The following is an 18,325-nucleotide window of genomic DNA, read 5'->3' on the forward strand; positions in this document are numbered from 1 at the left end:
TAAACCTACTAATTCTTTTCCTTTCCTTTCCTCCTTCCTTCTCTCTCCTCTCTTCTCCCCTCCTCTCCCCTCCCTTCTCTTCTCTTTTCTTGATACAGGGCCTCGCTCCATTGCCCAGGCTGGAGTGCAGTGGCATCATTATAGTTCACAGCAATCTCAAACTCCTGGGCTCAAGTGATTGTCCTGCCTAAGCCTCCCAAGTAGCTGAGATGATAGGTGTGCGCCACCATGGCCAGCTTTTTAAAAAAATCTTTTGTAAAGACAAGGTCTTGCTACATTACCCAGGCTGGTATCAAACTTCTGACCTCAAGCAATCTTTCTATCTCAGCCTCCCAAAGTGCTGGGATTACAGACATAAGCCACTGTACCTTACTCCCTACTAACTCTTGTTAGCTCCACAGAGAATAGAGATATTCAGGCTCAAATCCTGCTTTGAAGGCCCCTCAGGACACCCCCCCCCAAAAGAGAGGACAGATAACAATGACCTAATGCCACATGGAGCCCAGCTGGTGACTAGCAGAGACACACAGAGTCTGCTCTTAGCCTCTGAAGGGAGAGCAGTTTCTTTTGGTTGGGGAGGCAGTGGCCTTCAGCCTGTGTCCCACCAGAACAAGCTGGAAGCAAGGGGCACGGCCAGGGCCACGGGCTGCCTCCTCCCTGCTGGAACCTGGCAGTCTACCCAACACCACCTTGCTTAGATTGGCTGTGACATGTGGATTGTAGAGCTTCAGCTGGGTAAGAGAAGGTATGGGGCAGTCAGGATGAGAGCAGAGCTGGCTTCAGAGTGAGCATTAGATGTGGGAGGGCGCCAGTGTCCACACATCCAGGTGACAGCTATATTTTAGCAGGAACCTTCTGGAGACCAGGAAATCACCTGGTGCAATCTGTCTGATGTGAAAATTCCTGGCTTGTCAGTGGAGAGAAACCAAGAGGCCCCGAGACACAGCAATTTGTGTGATGCCTTTTTCCTAAAACACACGCTGTCTGTTAGCACCACACTCAGAGATCTAACGGGTCTGGCACCACGGCTAGGAAACAGCCTTGGCTCTGGAGTTGGAGAGACCTGAATTTGAATCCCATCTCTTCTAGTCCCCCATCACGGGCCAGGGCCCCTGTATGTTCCTCAGCCTCTCTGTGCTTCTGCTTCCTAATCTGTGAATGGGGACCGGCAGTGCCCACCAGAAAGCACAGCTGTAAGAATGGAGGAAGAACACATGTGGGTGGCCTGGCGCTGGCTGCACGGGCCCCACCACGTGACTCTCCCCGCTGCTCCCTGGATGAGACAGCACTTGCTCTGTGAGGCCACCAGAAACCACAGGGAAAAAAGAGTTCTCACTAGGACGAGGGACCCCCTGGAAAATGCTCTGAGGCCATGTAGGGGAAGGATATTAATGATTCCAGCCAATAGACGCCTCTCATCACCTTTAATTCTCCCTGGGGAGGCCCGTCCTGCTTCAGTTATCTTCTATAGGGAGGAAAAGCAGCTCTGGCCCTTTTAGCCTACCATGGATCATAGAGCAGAAAAAACATAACAGCTCCCAAACACTAAGCACTCTTCAGCTGGATTTTCCCAGCCCTGCCAAAGAGGCAAGTGGGAACTATCATTAAAGGATGACATGTATATTTTCTGGAGGAAGTGCGAGGACCATCTTCCTGGCAGAGGTGATGGGGATCCCCAGGGAGCTGGCGGGGCACTGGCCCACATGGCCTCAGAGGCAGGCCCCAGCCGGGGCAGACAGGCTCAGAAGGTGGCCGCTGAGTCAGGCTTTCTGGGGATGGATGGTCGTGCTGCTGGCCAGGGCATGGAGCATGGGGCCATTCCATCTCTCTCCATCATCAACCCACTTGACTGCTCTGTTGGTAACTTGCCATAACATATGCATGAAAATTGCAAGTCTCGTAATTCACCCAGATTGGTGGAAGTTCCCAAATTGTTCCTTCTCAAGAGACAGCTGTTCCACCGCTGGGCCATATGGCTTCCCTTGCTCGGTACACAGCTCTGGGAAATAAACCACTTTCCACAAGCAGATTCACAGATCTTAGAACCGCCCTCTCGTTCTCAACAGGAAATGAAGACTTTTCAGTGAGGCATCCACATCACTCCTCATGTGGGGTGTACACAAGTGAGAAGCTATGTTCTGAAGCTCCCCAAGATAAATGCAGGGAGCTGGTATGCAAGGCATGCCGGCTCGGCTTTCTGCTCAAGGGGAATGTCTGCCATCACAGATTGGGAGAAGCAGACTGCCCAGAAGTCAGTTTGCCATTTCGCTGCTTGGGGCAAGGCTTGCCTTCACCCTACCCAGACACGCCCCAGAATTCTGGGTAGTACGTAATCTTAAGAGGTTATACTGCTGGGATGAAGCTTGGTCCTGGGAACCTTGCTGTTTATCCTTTATATACCCTAGTTTCCTCATTTGTATGACAGACAGAGGTTTGTTTCATTTCCAAGCAAATGGAGGAAAATCTTACACATACCTTTCTGCCATTAAGCAATACCATTCAGACTCTCTTGAGCTTTACCACCACCACTGTGACCCCCACAGTGGAAAACCAAGCGCGCAGGCTGGCAGACACCTCCTTATGACAGGCAGACTGTGCCCTTGCACCCCTCTGTGGGGTTCTAAATCATCATTTCTTTCGGGGACACCTGCAGGCTGAGCCCTGGGACCCTGATGATGCAGATCTAAACATCCGTCCTTTCTGTCTAGAGGGAAATGCCATCTGTGCGTGTCCTAGAGCAAACAGCTGGGCAGGGCTTTACCATCCACAAAGCTGAGGTCCTGCACCACGTTTCCGTGACGCGGACTATGAGTTTGAAAGCATGCATTTGCTATTCTCTCTGACAGTTTACGACATTTTCTTCAGGAAGTCAGAGGGAGCCTGTGTGCCCACCTCCCAACTCGATGCATATACACCCAGGGCTCCTTCCTAGATCCAAACCTAAGTGGAAGGTACTGTTATCATCCTCATTACACAAAAGAGGTATCCTCTACAGAAAGGATAAACAGCAGAGTTCCCCAGACCAAGCTTCAACCCAGAAAGAAATGGGAACTAGAATAGGAAGTGAGCAAGACAGGTGGCTTGACCACACACAGCAGGGGCCAGACAGGCAGCTGCCACCCAAACCCCATCAGCTACATACTGCCCACCTCAGCCTCCAAAGACACCAGACACAGAAGCTTCAGAATGCAGCCTCGGGGCTGCTGAGTCTGAAGGCCATCAGCTGTACCTGAATGGTTATAAGCAGGCAAATGACACCAGATGCCTGAGTTTGACTTCCGTTTCTATTGCTTCATGCCTCTGCGACCTTGGACAAGTTATGTAACCTCTTTGTGCCTCCACTTTCTCATCTGCAAAATGGGAGTGTTAATAATACCAACTTCATGAGATTGTTATGAGTTAATAGAAAAATGAGGCTTGCATATGGTTTGTGCTATGTTAGTATTTGCTATGTTGATGGTAATAAAGAAGGAGGAAGAAGAGGTGAAGAAGGCTATTCTTTCTGCTGCTAGCTGGGCAAGGTGAGGTTGGCAGCAGCTGGGGATTACAAAGCCCTATCATACCTTCTTGTAGCTGGGAGCTGCTACTCCTATCTTGTAGATAAGGAAAGAGAGACTCAAAGTGGCTTACCATGTGTCTCAGTCATTCTACTAAAAGTGCAAGGTGGGGCTGCAACCCTAGGTTCCAGAGCCTGAAGGTTAGAAGTGGAGGGCTCTACTGCATAGAGCCTGGGCGCTAAACAACGAGACCCCCCAGCCAGGCACAAGGGTCCCATTCTTCTGAATTTAAGGTCCTGGTAGATTTTACATCCCTGGAGTTTTCTACAACAGTGCACTCAAAAACCCAGCTCTACAACTTCCTAGCTACAGGCCGGTGGGCAAGTCATTTACTTCCTCTGAGTCTTAGTTTTACACGTGTAGAGAGCGGACTACATTACCGGCCAGTCATCTTGAGGATAAAATGAGATAACATGTGAAGGCAGACGTTCTCCAACAAGGTCACTGTCTAGGATGTGTTCCAAATGGGGCTGATGTGCCCAGACAACTTTCTCCACCTTGTCCAGAGCTGCAGGTCTCAGGGCTGGTCGCTGTTAGATCATCTTTTCCCTCTCCCCACCTTGGCCAAGTAGTTAAGTCTTTAGGGGAAACCGTGAAAATCTGTGACAGCTGTGAAAGTTGCGTCTAGGAAGAAGTGGGCCTGCCCTTGGGAAGCTCATGAGCCTCTTTGCCCATGTAAAATTCATCAAGGTAATCCTACGTCTGACACATTCACGGTCTTAAAACAACCAAATAGCACTTCCCAGCGTCTCCATGACTGTTTCACGATTCCTTTCTAATCACTCTGCCTCTCTTAGGTCCTTCTTCCTCCAGTTCGTTTCATTCAGAACTGCAGTTGCAAGTTTGCAATTTAAACTATCGGTCCTGGGTCTCATGTTACTTTTGCCTGTTGACTTCAGAATGAGAAAAATGTTTGCCCTCAGTCACCATAATTTGAACTCAGATTTAATAGAATTTCAGAGCTGATAGGTCTTCTTATGCTTCAGGGCCAGGAAAGTGAAATCCTGCATTAGCACAGCAAGACCATGGCCGAGCAGGTGAACTCCATCCCTACAAGGTAGGTCAGGGCTCACATCCTACAGCCTCCCAGGGGCAGCTCCCTGCTTGGAGGCAAAATGCAAGTCTTCTCAATCAAGTTCAATGACCTCCTCCTGCTGGGAGCCAGAAGCCAGCATGGGGGAGGACTTTTAGACAACAAATGCTGCTTAGTGCCCCAGACCAAAGAAGCCTCTTCAACCAAAACTGTCCCATCCGACACCAGATGGCATTTCAACCTGGGGCTGAAGACCTCAGCTAGATTCAAATGAGACAACCAGCAGAATTGCAGCCCCAAAACTAGATATTGCCTCTGGGGTTTCCATGCAGAGACACAATTTAAAAAGGAGGAGAATGTGCTCTGATTACAAAAAACAAGGGCACCACTCCTACAAAGCCACCTGTTTGTCTCAGGGCCAGTTCTTGCCCCATGTTCTAGAGTCCACGTAGTTAAAGAGCCCCTGCCAGGAAAGGGAAAAGCAGGAGGAAGAGGAGGAGAAAGGCAGACAGAGAGGGGAAGAGTCCTTGCTTGGCCTCCCTCCTGTAGGGTGGAAGTGGGTGGGGGCAGTGGGGGAGGGCTGGGGGCTCCCCCATGTCCCCTCCCAGCATCAATCCTCTGATAGTGCTTTATGTAAGTCCATTCTGCCAAACTAGATTCAAAAGGACAGGCAGAACAAAGCAGCAGTCTCCCTAACAAAGGCCCCTCCACTTAGTAAATTAGGAGCTCTTTCCACCTGACACACTTTTAAAGGGAAATCTTCAATTACCAGGGGCTGGAGGGGCAGGGCAACAATAGGTCTGTCTGGTGACTTTATTCTCACCGCCTCAAGCAGCCACTGAAATGGTTTTTATGTAATAGAGATACTAATCTAGTCCATATAATTTTGAGAATCCTGTACGGAGGACTGAAGGGCATTTGAGCCCTGTGGCTGTTTCAAAGAGATTTTCTGCAGCTTACACATTTACCTTGCCAAAAGCTTAGCTGGGCAAACAAACAGAGTCCTCTAAATCACACTTGCTGTTGATTTACCATCAGGCCTCCTTCGCAGTTTGTTTGGTGGGTGAAACCTTGTGGATAAACAGAGGTCAAGGCCTTGGCCCTCCACCAGGCCTCGCCAAACGGGTAGGGGCTGCCTTTAAGTTGGGGCCACCTGGCTTCCAGATTTGGGAGTTTACCTTTCTTCCCAGTTGGGTACAGGATAAAGGTGACCAGAGGGGCAGTTCTCTGGCCAGGGGAGAAAGGAGGTCTCACTGGGTTTGCCCTTGGTTCCAGGTCTGCTTCCACTGTGGAGAATGAGATTGATGGCGGCATCTGGCTCCCCCTTCCCACCCCATCAGAGCAAAGAAGCAATTCTGATTCCCTTGGTGACAATTCAGGACCAATAGCTGTTTAAATAGGGGAAGGAGAAAGGAAAGTGGGAAATTACAATGGGGAAGGTGACTCCGGAGAATCTAGGGAGAAGTGAATGCACAGACTGTGGAACACACAAGCACACAGATTCACACTCAGCACATGGGTTACTGGGGGCTTTTTCATGGGCAGACACAATCTGCAGCAAGTGAGGCACACAGGATGTAAGTGGGGAGCTCTGCACACTAATTCTAATTCTCAAATTAAATTATACTCTAAAACCTAATTCTCAAGAGTATCCACATGTGTCTGTAATAAGAAGCTCACATTTCCACGGCACTGTCCACATGCCTGGCACCATTCTGAGCTCTTTATATAACATTTGCTTATTTAATCTTCACTTTGCCACAAAGAACTTACTATTGCTACCCATTTTATAGCTGAGTAAAATGAGGCACAGAGAAGCTAAGTAATTTGCCCAAAGTCACACAGGCAATAGGCAGCAGCCCAGGTCTAGGGTCTGTGCTCTTAACCTTTACAGCACCCAGTACAACATGCCTGCACAGACACCCATCACATGTAGACTCACAATTCCATATGCACAGACATGTTCACACAGCCAGACACAAGCTGAGATGGCCCTTCCTCAGAGGTCCAGACACACCACATGTGCAGGGTCAAATGAGATGAAGGGACTTGGGTCCAGGCCAAGAAATAGACTGGGGTGAAGGATACTGAATTTTAAAATATCATGTATTCCTGTTCTCATCAGTAAGTGCTACCTCCCAAACCCCCACCTTCCCATCAGCCAGCAACTGCGGGGTTAACCCCTGGCACCACAGGAGGCCTCCAGGGCCCTATTCCATTCTAACTTACTGACAGAAGTTCAATAGTTTTATTCTTGCCCCTAGGTACAGACGTGGTAGGGACTGTGGGATGTGTGTCTGTAACCCTGTTCTTGGCTCTCCATGGGGTTTGGCCAGTGCCCAGTCAGCTCAGTGAAGGGGTGTTCAGCACCCCCAGTGAGCCCCCACCCACCCACCCACATGATGGACAGCTGGGCTAGGCTCTTCAAAGACTAGTCTCCAGAGACACCAACTAAAGAAGTGGGGGGCGCTGAGGCAGTGTTCCCACCTACAATGAGGCCACTCGGCATCCCTTTACCAGGCAGAAGGCATTAGAGGAAATGTGGGGACCAGCTTGCCCTCCACAATATCCCCTTCATGGCCTGGAGGGAAGAGGAGCTCAGTAAATAAGGGGGTGCTCCGTGAGAAACTGCTCCTTCCCCCGTGGCCTCCTGGTTTCTGGGACAATGGGCTCAGTCCCAGCAGAGCCTAAAAGGACGGTCCTTGGACTCTTCACACATAATGACATGGGTGCAGACACCAGAACTCGAGGAAGGGCTCTGAGAACCTGAGGGCCCATCTGAGGCAGGCTCTGGGCTCTCCCTGGGAAAAGCCAGCCCATGTGTCCTGCTAGTCAACAAGCCTGCAAGTGTCCTGTGCTGGGCACTAGGGGTATGGGAGGGGGCAGTCCTAAAGCCTGGGCCCTCACGGAGTTCACTGTCCCATGAGGGAGACCACGAACACATTGACAAGAGGACCCTGGGGAGAAGGGGCTGCCACCAGGACCAGGGTAGAGGAGAAGGAAGTGCCAGGGCAGGGCTCACAGAGAATGTTTGGGTTTGCACTGAGTGTTTAAGGGCCACTAGGCAGAAATCAGGAGAGCAGGACCAAGGGTTCTAAGAAGCAGGGGCTGCCTGCATGAAGCCCCAGGGAATGGGAGAACACGGAGTATTCTGGCCCGGATGAGTCATGAGGAGACTCAATCTCTCTGCTTCAGGGATGGACAGGTAAATAGGACGACAACAGCAGAGGGGCCCAGCTGATGCGGGCCCAGAGAAGGGACAGGATGGTGGGCAGAGGGTACACACAGCCAACCGCCATGCGGCTCCGAAGCAGGTGGTGTGACAGGAGGCGTCTAAACAGGTGCTGACACAAAGGGGAGCCCAGAGAGGTCGCTGGGCATCGTGGGTACCCAGACCATGAATTCGCTCGTTTATTTATTGAGGATGTGACGAGCACTAAAAGTGAACAAGGACAAATCTTTGGTAGTTACGTGTCTCATTGTAAATGAATTAATTGGCAGCAAGGTTAAGCTTCAGTATTTATGAGTTTTGTCACTGTGAATCACCACCTAGAGCTCAGTCACTCTGAGCATTCTAAATCAACCTTCTAAGCCCACAGACTGGGGACCAGACCCCGGTGGCCATATCAGCTTCGACCCCTTCCCCATCACCAACCTGGTGACACCCCTGCCTGCTTATTCAAACTGCTTATCATGCTGTGATGGCTTCTCTCCCACTAGACCACTTGCTTCTTATTCATCTCCCCATCCCCAGGACTCAGCAGTGCCTCCAAGGTGGAGGTGCCCAATAACAATAATAAATGTGGATGGATAGAGAATGAACAGAGGATGGATGGATGTTGTTCTTCTGGGCAGCTAAGCTCAGCACCAGGTGTTGGTGACCCAAGGGAGTGGCATCAGCATAATTTCTGGAAAGCCTCTCAGGGGGTCAGCAGGGAGTTCTTTCACCTAGCAGCTGTGCGGAGGGCTGAGTTTCAGATAGGTGTCACAGCTCTGCTAATACACACACACATCCCAGTCCCCTGCTCCCATAGTCACCTGCTACCTTGATCCTGGCACTTATCAGGGCTCACCTTACCAAAATTTTGAACTCAAACCAGTACATCTTCCATCCCCTGCTCGCCCTCCAAAACTCCTCACTTGTTCTCTTGGCTGACAATACTTCTGTCTTCTGCCCACAGGTCCCTTGTGCTAAGAGAAAACCCACTACCGGAGGGGAACATCCAGGATTTGGAGTGGCACAATCTGCATTCCTGGTCTGCCGTGATATATGCGGACAAGTCGCTCAGCCTCTCTGAGCATCAGGGCTCTCTCCTGTGAACCTGCAGTGATAATAGTGTTCACTCCTTCAGTCTGACGGCAAGTGATACGCTGTATGTGAAAGTGTTGGGTAGACCACCAGACATGACACTGTTGTTGTCATTATTACTGTTAGAAGTTAGCAACCTGTCCAAGGAAGCATTGAATTAAATGTCACAGGGTCTTGTTATAAAGACCCTACTCCACTGTTCGCCATAAAATAGGGGCAATTCCAGTGATATGGCAGAAAGTGCTAAGGTAGCCCCTCATGCTACAAAAGTGCCCCTGAAATATAATAAAAATAGCTGAGCTCTAAGTGTGAGGAAAAGGGGGAGTTTACAAGAGGAGCACATCAGATGCTAAAGCCAAGTTAGCCCAGGGAATGTCAGACCTGGCTACAACCCCCAGCCCCTAGCCCAGGCTGGGAGCCAGGGATTTAACACCCACACAGGGCAGGCTTGGCCTTGGAAGTTGCCAGCTCCAAGTAGGGGAGACTTGAAAATGCTGCCCACCAACCTAGAGATAAAACAAGATATTTAAATGGAGAAAAAGTCTCCCATAAGAAGCAAAAAACCAGGAGAGGGAAATGGGCGGTGACTGCTTAATGGGCACGGAGGCTCCTTCAGGGGTGATGAAAATAGTTTGGAGCTAGAGAGAGGTGATGGTTGTACAACATTGCAAATATACTAAATGTCATGGAATTGCTTGATTTAAAATGATTTAATTTTATATTATGTTAATTTCACATCAATTAAAAAAGAAACAAACGCATAATCCTTTACCCCACACACACCATGAAATTCCAAACCATGTTATCAAAGTAAAGAGTGGTCTTGAGCCCGTGAAAAAGAATAGGGTGCCCAGCCAGAAAAAGCAAAACTAATGTGTAGGGCCCTTGCACAACCCAAAGGCATGGGGAAGGGGGGAAAAAAGGCTAAAAAATTTACAGCCTTCAGGCTGGAGATGGTGGCTCACGCCTGTAATCGTAACACTCTAGGAGGCCGAGGTGGTCGAATGGCGACATCCCATCTCAAAAACTAGCCAGGTGCCTCTAGTCTCAGCTACTTGGGAAGCTGAGGCAAGAGGACCACTTGAGCCCAGGAGTTTGAGGTTGCTGTGAGCTATAACACCATGGCCCTCTCATTGAGGGCAACAAAGTGAGACTCTGTCTCAAAAATAAAAATAAATAAAAAATTTACAGCTTTCCATGAGAAAACAATCCCCCATAATGAAGAATTAGCAGGTGCATAAACAGGAGAGCTGATATGCTAGAAAGTTGAGCTAATAGAACTAATAGGACTATCTGGAAGGGACTATAAAAGAAATATGTTTAAAATAATTAAAGCAATAAAAGAAGAAACAGAATTCATAAAGAAAGAACATGACACCATAGAAAAAGAACATGTGTAGCTGAAACAGAACAAATAGAATGCCAAAAATGAAACACGTAGTCACTGAAATTGAGGCCTCAACAGATGGGTTAATCAGCAGAACCAGAGGCTCCAAGAAATGGATCTGAACAAAATGCCCAAGACGCAGCTGGGAGGGAGAGAGATGAAAAATGAGAATTCAGGAGAGACAGAGGGTGGAGTGAAAGGGTCTGCGATATCAGAGGGGCCAGTGGGAGAGAATGGAGGAAAGTAGATTTTTGAAGAAACATGGATGAAAATTTTCCAGAACTGATGGACATGAACTAGCTTGAAGAAGATCTATATGTCGGGAAGCAAACAGCGTAAATAAAAGTAACGCCACACCCAGAAACGTGCTAGTGAAACGTCAGAGAGGTGCAAGGATGAAGTCCAGCACACAGTGGATACCATACTCAAACTGCCGGGAGAAGACGAGGGAGAACCCAGCGTGCTGCAGGCAGCTGAACCATCATACGAGGGAGGGCAAAGTCAGGACATTTTTAGACAAATAAAGCCAAAGAGAGAGGATCACTCATAGCCTGTCTTAAAAGATCCTTCAAGAAGTGTTAAGCTAAACTTCACTGGAGAACGAGATGCAAGGGGAGATGATGAGCAAAGAAAGTAATAGACGAGGGAATTAAATTTAAACAATTGTGCAGAACAACAGCAATAATGAAACAGGAGTAGCTAAGCCACAGAGTCGGCATGAGGAATTCAAGTTTTACATCCATGTGTAACACTTAAATCCAGTGTATTCCCACCCCCAGATTCCCTCTGTGAGAATCTGCCACAGCCACCACCGAACAGACTAAGGTAATGGGCCAGCACAGTCCCTGGCCCTGGGGCCAAGATGATGGTGTGTCCTGAGCACGCTGGGCCCTGTCAGGCCACAGCCCAGCCAGGCCTCTCAGCCACACATGGGCCTGTAGTTTCGGGGTCATCTCTCTTCTACTGGATCTGATGAAAAGCACACTGCAAGGGTGGCTCTGGCAGACCAAGCAGGCACCAAAGGGGCCCAGAGACACCACCTGGAAATTTGGGGGCACTGATTCCCCGTGGGGAAAATAGTGACCTAGAGCAGTGGGAGATGGGGGACTGCACAGAAAGACTCCCTTCCCCGCTGGCTACCATGCTCCCTGTTGCCCAGCAGGAGAAGCTCTGAACAGGAAGAGGACAGAGCTGCTTGTCAAGCAACACCCTGGGCCTCTTTGCAGCTTCCTCATTTGCCTGTGGTCAGCACAACCGGGTCCCTTAGCATCATGCAGCCCAGTGGTTTTTGAAGTGTGGTTCCGGTCCAGTAGCATCAGCACTACCTGGGAACTTGTTAGAAATAAAAATTCTCGGGTCCCACTCAAAATCTTCTGAACCAGAGACTCTGAGGCTGGTGCTGGCAGTCCAATCGGGCATGCTGGGGTCCATAGACCCCTGGTGTCCAGCACAGAGTCTGTCTCATATTATTAGGTGCATAATCCTACATCGGAATGAATTGTGAACTGTGAGTACTGTGGCATCTGTATGAGACTTGGGAAGAGGACAGGCATTGCTCACGAAGTGTCCCTGGCTATCTGCTTTCAAGACCAAGCAGAGCTCTCTTCTCTCCACCACAGCAGCCAGCAACATTCCAGTGAGATGCTGCTCCCTCCAACAGCCTAGGTCTCAGGGGGAGGTCGATGGGAGCAGGACTCAGCTAACCCATGATGGACACATGAAGTAAACAGGAATAAACTTTACTGTTTCAAGTCACTGGGATTTAGGTGGCGTTTGTTACTGCAGCAAAACCCAGCCTGTCTGGTCTGATACAGGATAGTATTTTCAAGAAACAGCAAATGCCACAAAGCCTGCCACGAAAGTGACAGTCCGCTCCTCCAAGACATAAAATCAGCTTTATCTGCAGAAGAAAAGATGCCCAGACCTATCCTGAAAGGAGAGGTGAAGGGAGGATGGGAAGAAGTGAGGGAGGGAGAGAGAAAGGAAGAAAGAAAGGAAGGGAGGGAGGGAGGGAGGGACAAAGGAAGGAAGAAAGGGAGGTAGGAAGGAAGGAAGGAAGGACTCTATGCCCAACGATCTTCAGGAAGTATTTGCTGCTTGATGACCAAGGCCAGGACTCAGCTTTAGCTGCAGGCAATGGGAAGGGAAGGGCGTACAAGTTGGGCAGGAAGGCATGGAGGACTCTGGTCTGGGTGGTACCTGAAGGGCTCTCATGAGGATACCAGTTCTGAGCAGGGGAAATGGCACAAAATCCTGCATCTGTGTCAAGCTCTACACGTTCTAGGACATTCTCACTCACTATCCCATCTCTTTGTCCTTCCACAAACAGTGATGGTCCCCTCCACATCACAGCTGGTCCAGAGAGACAAAAGAACTTGCCGAACATTGCCCAGAAGATTAGTGTGATAGACTCAGCCAAGGCTTTCACTCCTGGGGCTGAAAAAGGCTCTAAGATGGTAGTTCTAGAGGAAAGAGTATGGCCCCCTGCCCCCTGCCCCCTGCCCACTCCCAGAGCACAGGGGATGTTCTTGTGCGGGTCCTGAGGACTCAGCATTCTCAGTTCTGGCCTCTGAGGGGTGGGGAGGGAGAAATGGAACTGCAGGGCTACAGGGCCTCAGCTCCTACCTCTCCAACCAGCACCCCGAGCCCTAGCGCCCTTCTTCACGCTCTCACCACCATTTCTTCCTCCCCTCAGCTCCCTAACCGTCAGGTCTCCCTCCCTCATGAGCAGGAGACAAAGCCTGTGCAGGGCTAGCTGCGCCCCCCCCCCCCCGCCCCCGGCCCCTTCCTCCTATCACAATAAGCAAGATCAAGAGGATGCTTGTAATAGCTGATGCCTGCCTGCTAGGGGTTGAATTATGTCCCTCCAAAATTCCTACGTGGAAGTCCTAACCCCAGCGCCTCAGAGAATGACCTTGTGAACTACTCAAGTGAAAATGAGGTTGCTAGGGAGGCTCTAGCCCACTATGACTTCTGCGCTTATGAGAAGGAGTCTGAAGATGTGCACCGGGGAAGAGCACAGCACGAAGGATGGAGCCGTGCTTCAAGGAGAAAGGCCTGGCCCAGATTCCTCCTCCAGCCCTCAGAAGGAAGTGACCCTCTCGACACCTTGAGCTCAGACTTCCAACCTCCAGTCTGTGAGACAGCTCCCGCGGGTTAAGCCACCAGCCTGTGGTACCTTGTGACCGCTGTCCTATGACATCAATGCCCCACCTAACCCAGCCAGCCCCATTGCTCCTTCCAGCTCAGATCTGCCCACCATGGTCAGGCCTCCTCCACGCCCACCTCATGTCTTTGCTGATGGGGTTCCCTCCCCTCCAACGAAGTCACTCCATCCCTCAAGGTCCAGCTCAAAGACCCACACAGCAGGTCACAGCACTCTGTCTCGCTGAGCTCATCTGTCCTTGTCTGGTCTTTTCCACAGCGAGTGTCTGGGCTGTTATGTAATGATTTTCCTGAGTGTTAATCTTGCCTTCCCAACAAGAATGTAGATTTCACAGGGCAAGAGATATTTCTAACACTTGCCTTCTACCCTGCAGCTTGGCGCTCTGGGGAGGCCATAGAAAGCATCTAATAAATACTGGCTTGAAACACCTCTCTACTGCGCCCTGTGTGTTCTAGCTACCTCCTTCTTCCTGGCTGCAAGCTGCTTGAGGGCAGCAACCATCCATTATCTATGTTCCTTGTATCTTTTGTAGTAGGAAAGAACAAATATATGAGGCAGGACAATTAAGTTCATGAATTCATCCTAGAAAAAATGCTCCATACCTCATTGGTGAACATCACTACGTTCACCCTCAAAGTACCTCCCTTGGGAAGCTATGCACCAACGCCGGCACCTAGTCCACCCTTCAAAGCACTTTTTCTAGAAAGAGTTCGAAAACTTAATTGTCAGACCTTGTACACTGACAGCTCTGATGGCCACTCCAGAAAAAGAGTTCTGAAATTGCTTTGAAGGGTGGGCTAGGTGCTGGCATCAGCACATAGCTTCTAGAATGGAGTACCTCAAAGGTAACCATAGTGGCCAAGCACAGTGGCTCATGCCTGTAATCCTAGCACTCTGGGAGGCCGAGGCAGGTGGATTGCTTCATCCCAGGAGTTCCAAACCAGCCAGAGCAAGAGAGAGCCCCCATCTCTACTAAAAACAGAAAAACTAGCCAGGTGTTGTGCACCTGCCCATAGTCCCAGCTACTCAGGAGGCTGAGGCAAGAGGATTGCTTGAGCCTAGGAGTTGGAGGTTGCTGTAAGCTATGACACCACAGCACTCTACAGAGGATGATAAAGTGAGACTCTGTCTGGAAAAATAAAGGTGACAGTAGTGATATTCAACAGTGAGACATGTAGCACATTTTCTGGGATGAGTACAAGAACTTAACTGTCAGACCTCGTACGCTGAATGGATAAACATGAGCATATGGCAGAAATTATTCACCATGTGCCCCTTACAGGTTTCAAGGGATCCGGGAGCCCATGGACATTGCCTAGAAAGGACTCGTGTGTCCAGGTTTATGTAGGCAATGAGCATTCTCCCAGGGAGAGAGTTCATGGAGGCTTTGAGCAATTAAAGTAAGAGTCAGTACTGAACATGCTGAGAACCAGTACCACAGAGGAAGGAACTGGCATTTATGAAGCACCTACTCTGTGTCTGGTGATGCAGGCACTCCTGTCCCCAGTTCACATGAGCAGACATGGAGGTTCAGAAAGGTAAGGTCTTGCCTGAGTTCAGGACAACAGGCAGCCTGTCCAAGCAGTCCAAGAGCACACACTGTGCATCTAGGTTCAACTCCTTCCATTTTCTAGCTGTGTGATCTTGGGCAAGTTAATTTCTCTGTGACTCAGTTTCCCCATCTATAAAATGAAAGAAATAAAGACACCTGCCTCTTAAGTCTGTTGTGGGGAAAAGATGTGTCCGTGTACACAAAGTGAACACAAGGGTGCCTGGCATGCAGCCTGTGCTCAGAAGACAACGAAGAGAAAAAGAAAGAGGCTGGCAGTGGCAGAGCGAGGTTCAAACCCAGGTCTGTGTGACCAGTACCTAGGGTGCAATATGCCCTGTCTCTCTGCTGGAACTCTCCTGTCCTCTCTTAGAGAAACCCCCTCAGTCCTGGCTTTTTGATGAGCTTGACTTCCTGGTAGGCAGGCCTGTGATCACCAGTTCAGCAGGTGGCCCGGTGGTTACATAAGGAGTAGGTCAGAGAGTTGTAAACTTCCCTTCCCAGTCAGCACGACTGAGCCCCTGTAGAATAAGAACACCTAGCACTTCTGCCCGGCTCTTCATTTTCCAAAAGCTTTACCGCCATCCACTAATGGAAATTAGAATGGGAACGCATTCTTCCATTCCTGGAGCCTGATGCTGACGTCCAAACTCCCTTTGTAATTTCCCCAAGTCCATCACCATGCCCTGAGGTAGGCTGGTCCACGCACATCCCTCCTGCTGAGGCTTTACAGGTCTTGTGTCCCAACCCTGGCCTCACTCACTCCACTCAGCGCAGACAGAGCAGCAGCAGTGGAGCCTCTGTCCTGATTTTGCTCCTCCTCCTGGGTCCCTATAGTCACCCCATCCCAGGTGAGGCCAATACCTTGTCCTAGCCCAGACCTCTGCCCTGCTTCAGAGGAACAACACCCTTTTGAGATTTGTTTTAGGTGCGTTTCTTTGTGTTTTTCCTGCAAACCATCACTATTGAACTCGTTTGAGGGAGCATTTTTCATTCATCCCTGTAATGCAATTAGAATTGAGTTTCTCCAGCATTAAGGGAGATGTAACAACAGTAGGGGAAAATTGTTATTTCATTCCCAACGTTAACACCCACTCTGCCCCAATTTTCTCTCTGGTGCTAGCTTACTCTACCTACCCTATGGCAAAGAGAATACTAACGAGGAAAATCACTCTCCAAATGAGAAGGCAGAAGCTGTGGGGGTGGATTCTCTTCTCAGTCATTAAACAGGGGCCTCCCAGCTTCTCTGACAGTCTTGTGAGGTCAAGGGAACCTTCTAATGCCCCCTGGAAAAGCCCCACACTGGTCCCATTTCATTGGTCAGAGGCAAGTAGAGAAAGGTTCCCTTAGAATCTGACAAGGCCCTGCAATCATTGTCCCAGGGAGCTTAAGTGACTTTCCCAAAGCTACCTGGCTGGGAGGCCCAGATCTGCAGGCTCTTGCTCCTATATGCCTCCCACTACACAGCCCTGCCCCTCCCAGGGGGCCTGCGGCTGCCAGCAACTCAGCTCTCATCTTTCTGGGGGACACTAGGCTGCAGTTTTCTGAGCCACTGCAGACAAAAGAGGGAAAAGGTAATGTTTGTCTTTCATGCATCCACCTTTTCTCCAGTGTCCCCCAGTCCTTTTTGGAAATTCTCCCACCTCCTGGTTTGCCTTGCCCTGACCATCGTCCTCCTAGGTACTGTGGTGTTGCCATCCAATGATCCAGCCTTCCTTCCTCCCTCTCCTGCTTCTGTCCATCTCTCCCTTCATCCACAAAGCCTCAAACCTACTGTGGCCTTATCCCTGTGTCAGGTCCCCCCCCCCCACTTGCTCCGCAGAGTGCCCACTCCAGAAGGATCCATTCCTCCCCAATCAAAGCCTAGAACTGACCCACTTCCATCCACGCTGTGTAAGGAGTAAGGAGGCTGATCTGATGGCCAAATCCTTGCTAACAAGCTTGCACAAATCCCGTTACCCCTTCTGAGCCCTGGCAGCAGGCAGGGACTTTGGAGCCCTTTGGCTGAGGCCTGCTGCCCAGGGGACCTGGATGTCAGCCATACCTCCCTTCTCCTCCTTTTCCCTCCCCTCCCATCCTCACTGAGGGCAGGACAGCAGTAGCCTCTACGTACGTATGCAGAAGTCTCCGTTCTCATAGTAGCCAGGGCAGCACTGGGACCTCCGCCTGTACATGGTCCGGAGGCCTCGCCGATACGCTGTCTTATAACTGATCCTAAGGCACAAGGGAGAAAGCGACTTGAAAGTATTGAAAATCAATCACTCCCATTTAGAATGATATTTGTGTTAAGCTATATCGAGGATGCCATTCAATAATTACTTTAAAATGCATGGCGGCTTCGAATATGAAGGAACACAATAAAAAAATCGATGGCGGGATCTGAGCTGTTGTGATGCAGAATGTATTACCAACACAGCGTTTGCTAAACCGCTGACTTTTCCCCAATCTCCTCTAACTAGAAGGGCTGTAGAAGTCACGTTCTGGGGTCACACTGTGGAGGGGAACCATAAACTTCTCCTTGGTTCCTTAAAACCTCCAGGTTCTGGGCTGAAGTTGCCCATGAGGTCACCTGGACAGGAATCAGCCCTGGGAGTTTCTGTGCCCTCCCCATCCCCACCTCCAATAGGCCAGACAGCTCACAGCCCTGGATGTTGGCCCATCCACTCGGAGAACTGAAGCAGAGTCAGCAAAAGGGCCCTGAGTCTAGCTTAGTCTCAGAGAGTGACTTAATCCCCTGACACCAAAAATAACACCTCTAGGAGGGGTGCCCCACGTGACATCCCTGGGAAGGCCTAACCTGACCACCCACTCTGCAGTGGAAAGAGGTTCACAAAGCAACCGATGCTCTTGGACTGGGGGTCTGACGCCCGGCTTCCAGTCTTCTGACTTAAGTGTGTAGACTTGGCCCTGTGCCAGACAGATTACAGGCGAAATCTCATTTCATTCTCCCAAAACTCCTGAGGCAGGTACCATTATTATGCTTCCTTTATTGTATTTATTTTATTTCTCTTTTAGAGTTTTTATACTTATTTTATTTTATGTTACCCTCAAATCCCCCTCCCCCTTTGTTTTATGGATGAGAAAACTAAGACTAAAACTAATGACTAGCACGGCTAATAAATCAGAGCTGGGATTCAAAGCGAGCTCCCTCTAACTTCAAAGGTCCCTCTGACTTACTCTGCTGTCCTGTGCCAGTGTTCACAGGCCTTATAGATGGTCACAGTGAAGGAATAAGAGTAAGGAAATATGGAGGTATGAGACCTGAGTCCTAAGGAGGGAGTCAAAATGGGGTAGGCAAAGCCCCCTCCTCGCATGCAGAGTCAA

The 18,325-nt window shown here is 49.8% G+C and overlaps 1 protein-coding gene across 1 annotated transcript in view; it reads right to left on the reverse strand.

The window, feature by feature from the left end:
- The window catches only part of MEGF11 (multiple EGF like domains 11), a 248,752-nt gene that overhangs the window by 222,937 nt on the left and 7,490 nt on the right, over positions 1 to 18,325 (reverse strand). Inside the window, exon 3 of the mRNA XM_003784441.2 lies at positions 17,115 to 17,215. Within this exon, the coding sequence (XP_003784489.1) occupies positions 17,115 to 17,215 (101 nt within the window). The remainder of the gene's footprint in view (positions 1 to 17,114; positions 17,216 to 18,325) is intronic.

The sequence above is a fragment of the Otolemur garnettii genome, unplaced genomic scaffold, assembly GCF_000181295.1.
Source record: "Otolemur garnettii isolate 467f Iridium unplaced genomic scaffold, OtoGar3 scaffold00011, whole genome shotgun sequence".
NCBI classification, from domain to species: Eukaryota; Metazoa; Chordata; class Mammalia; order Primates; family Galagidae; genus Otolemur; species Otolemur garnettii.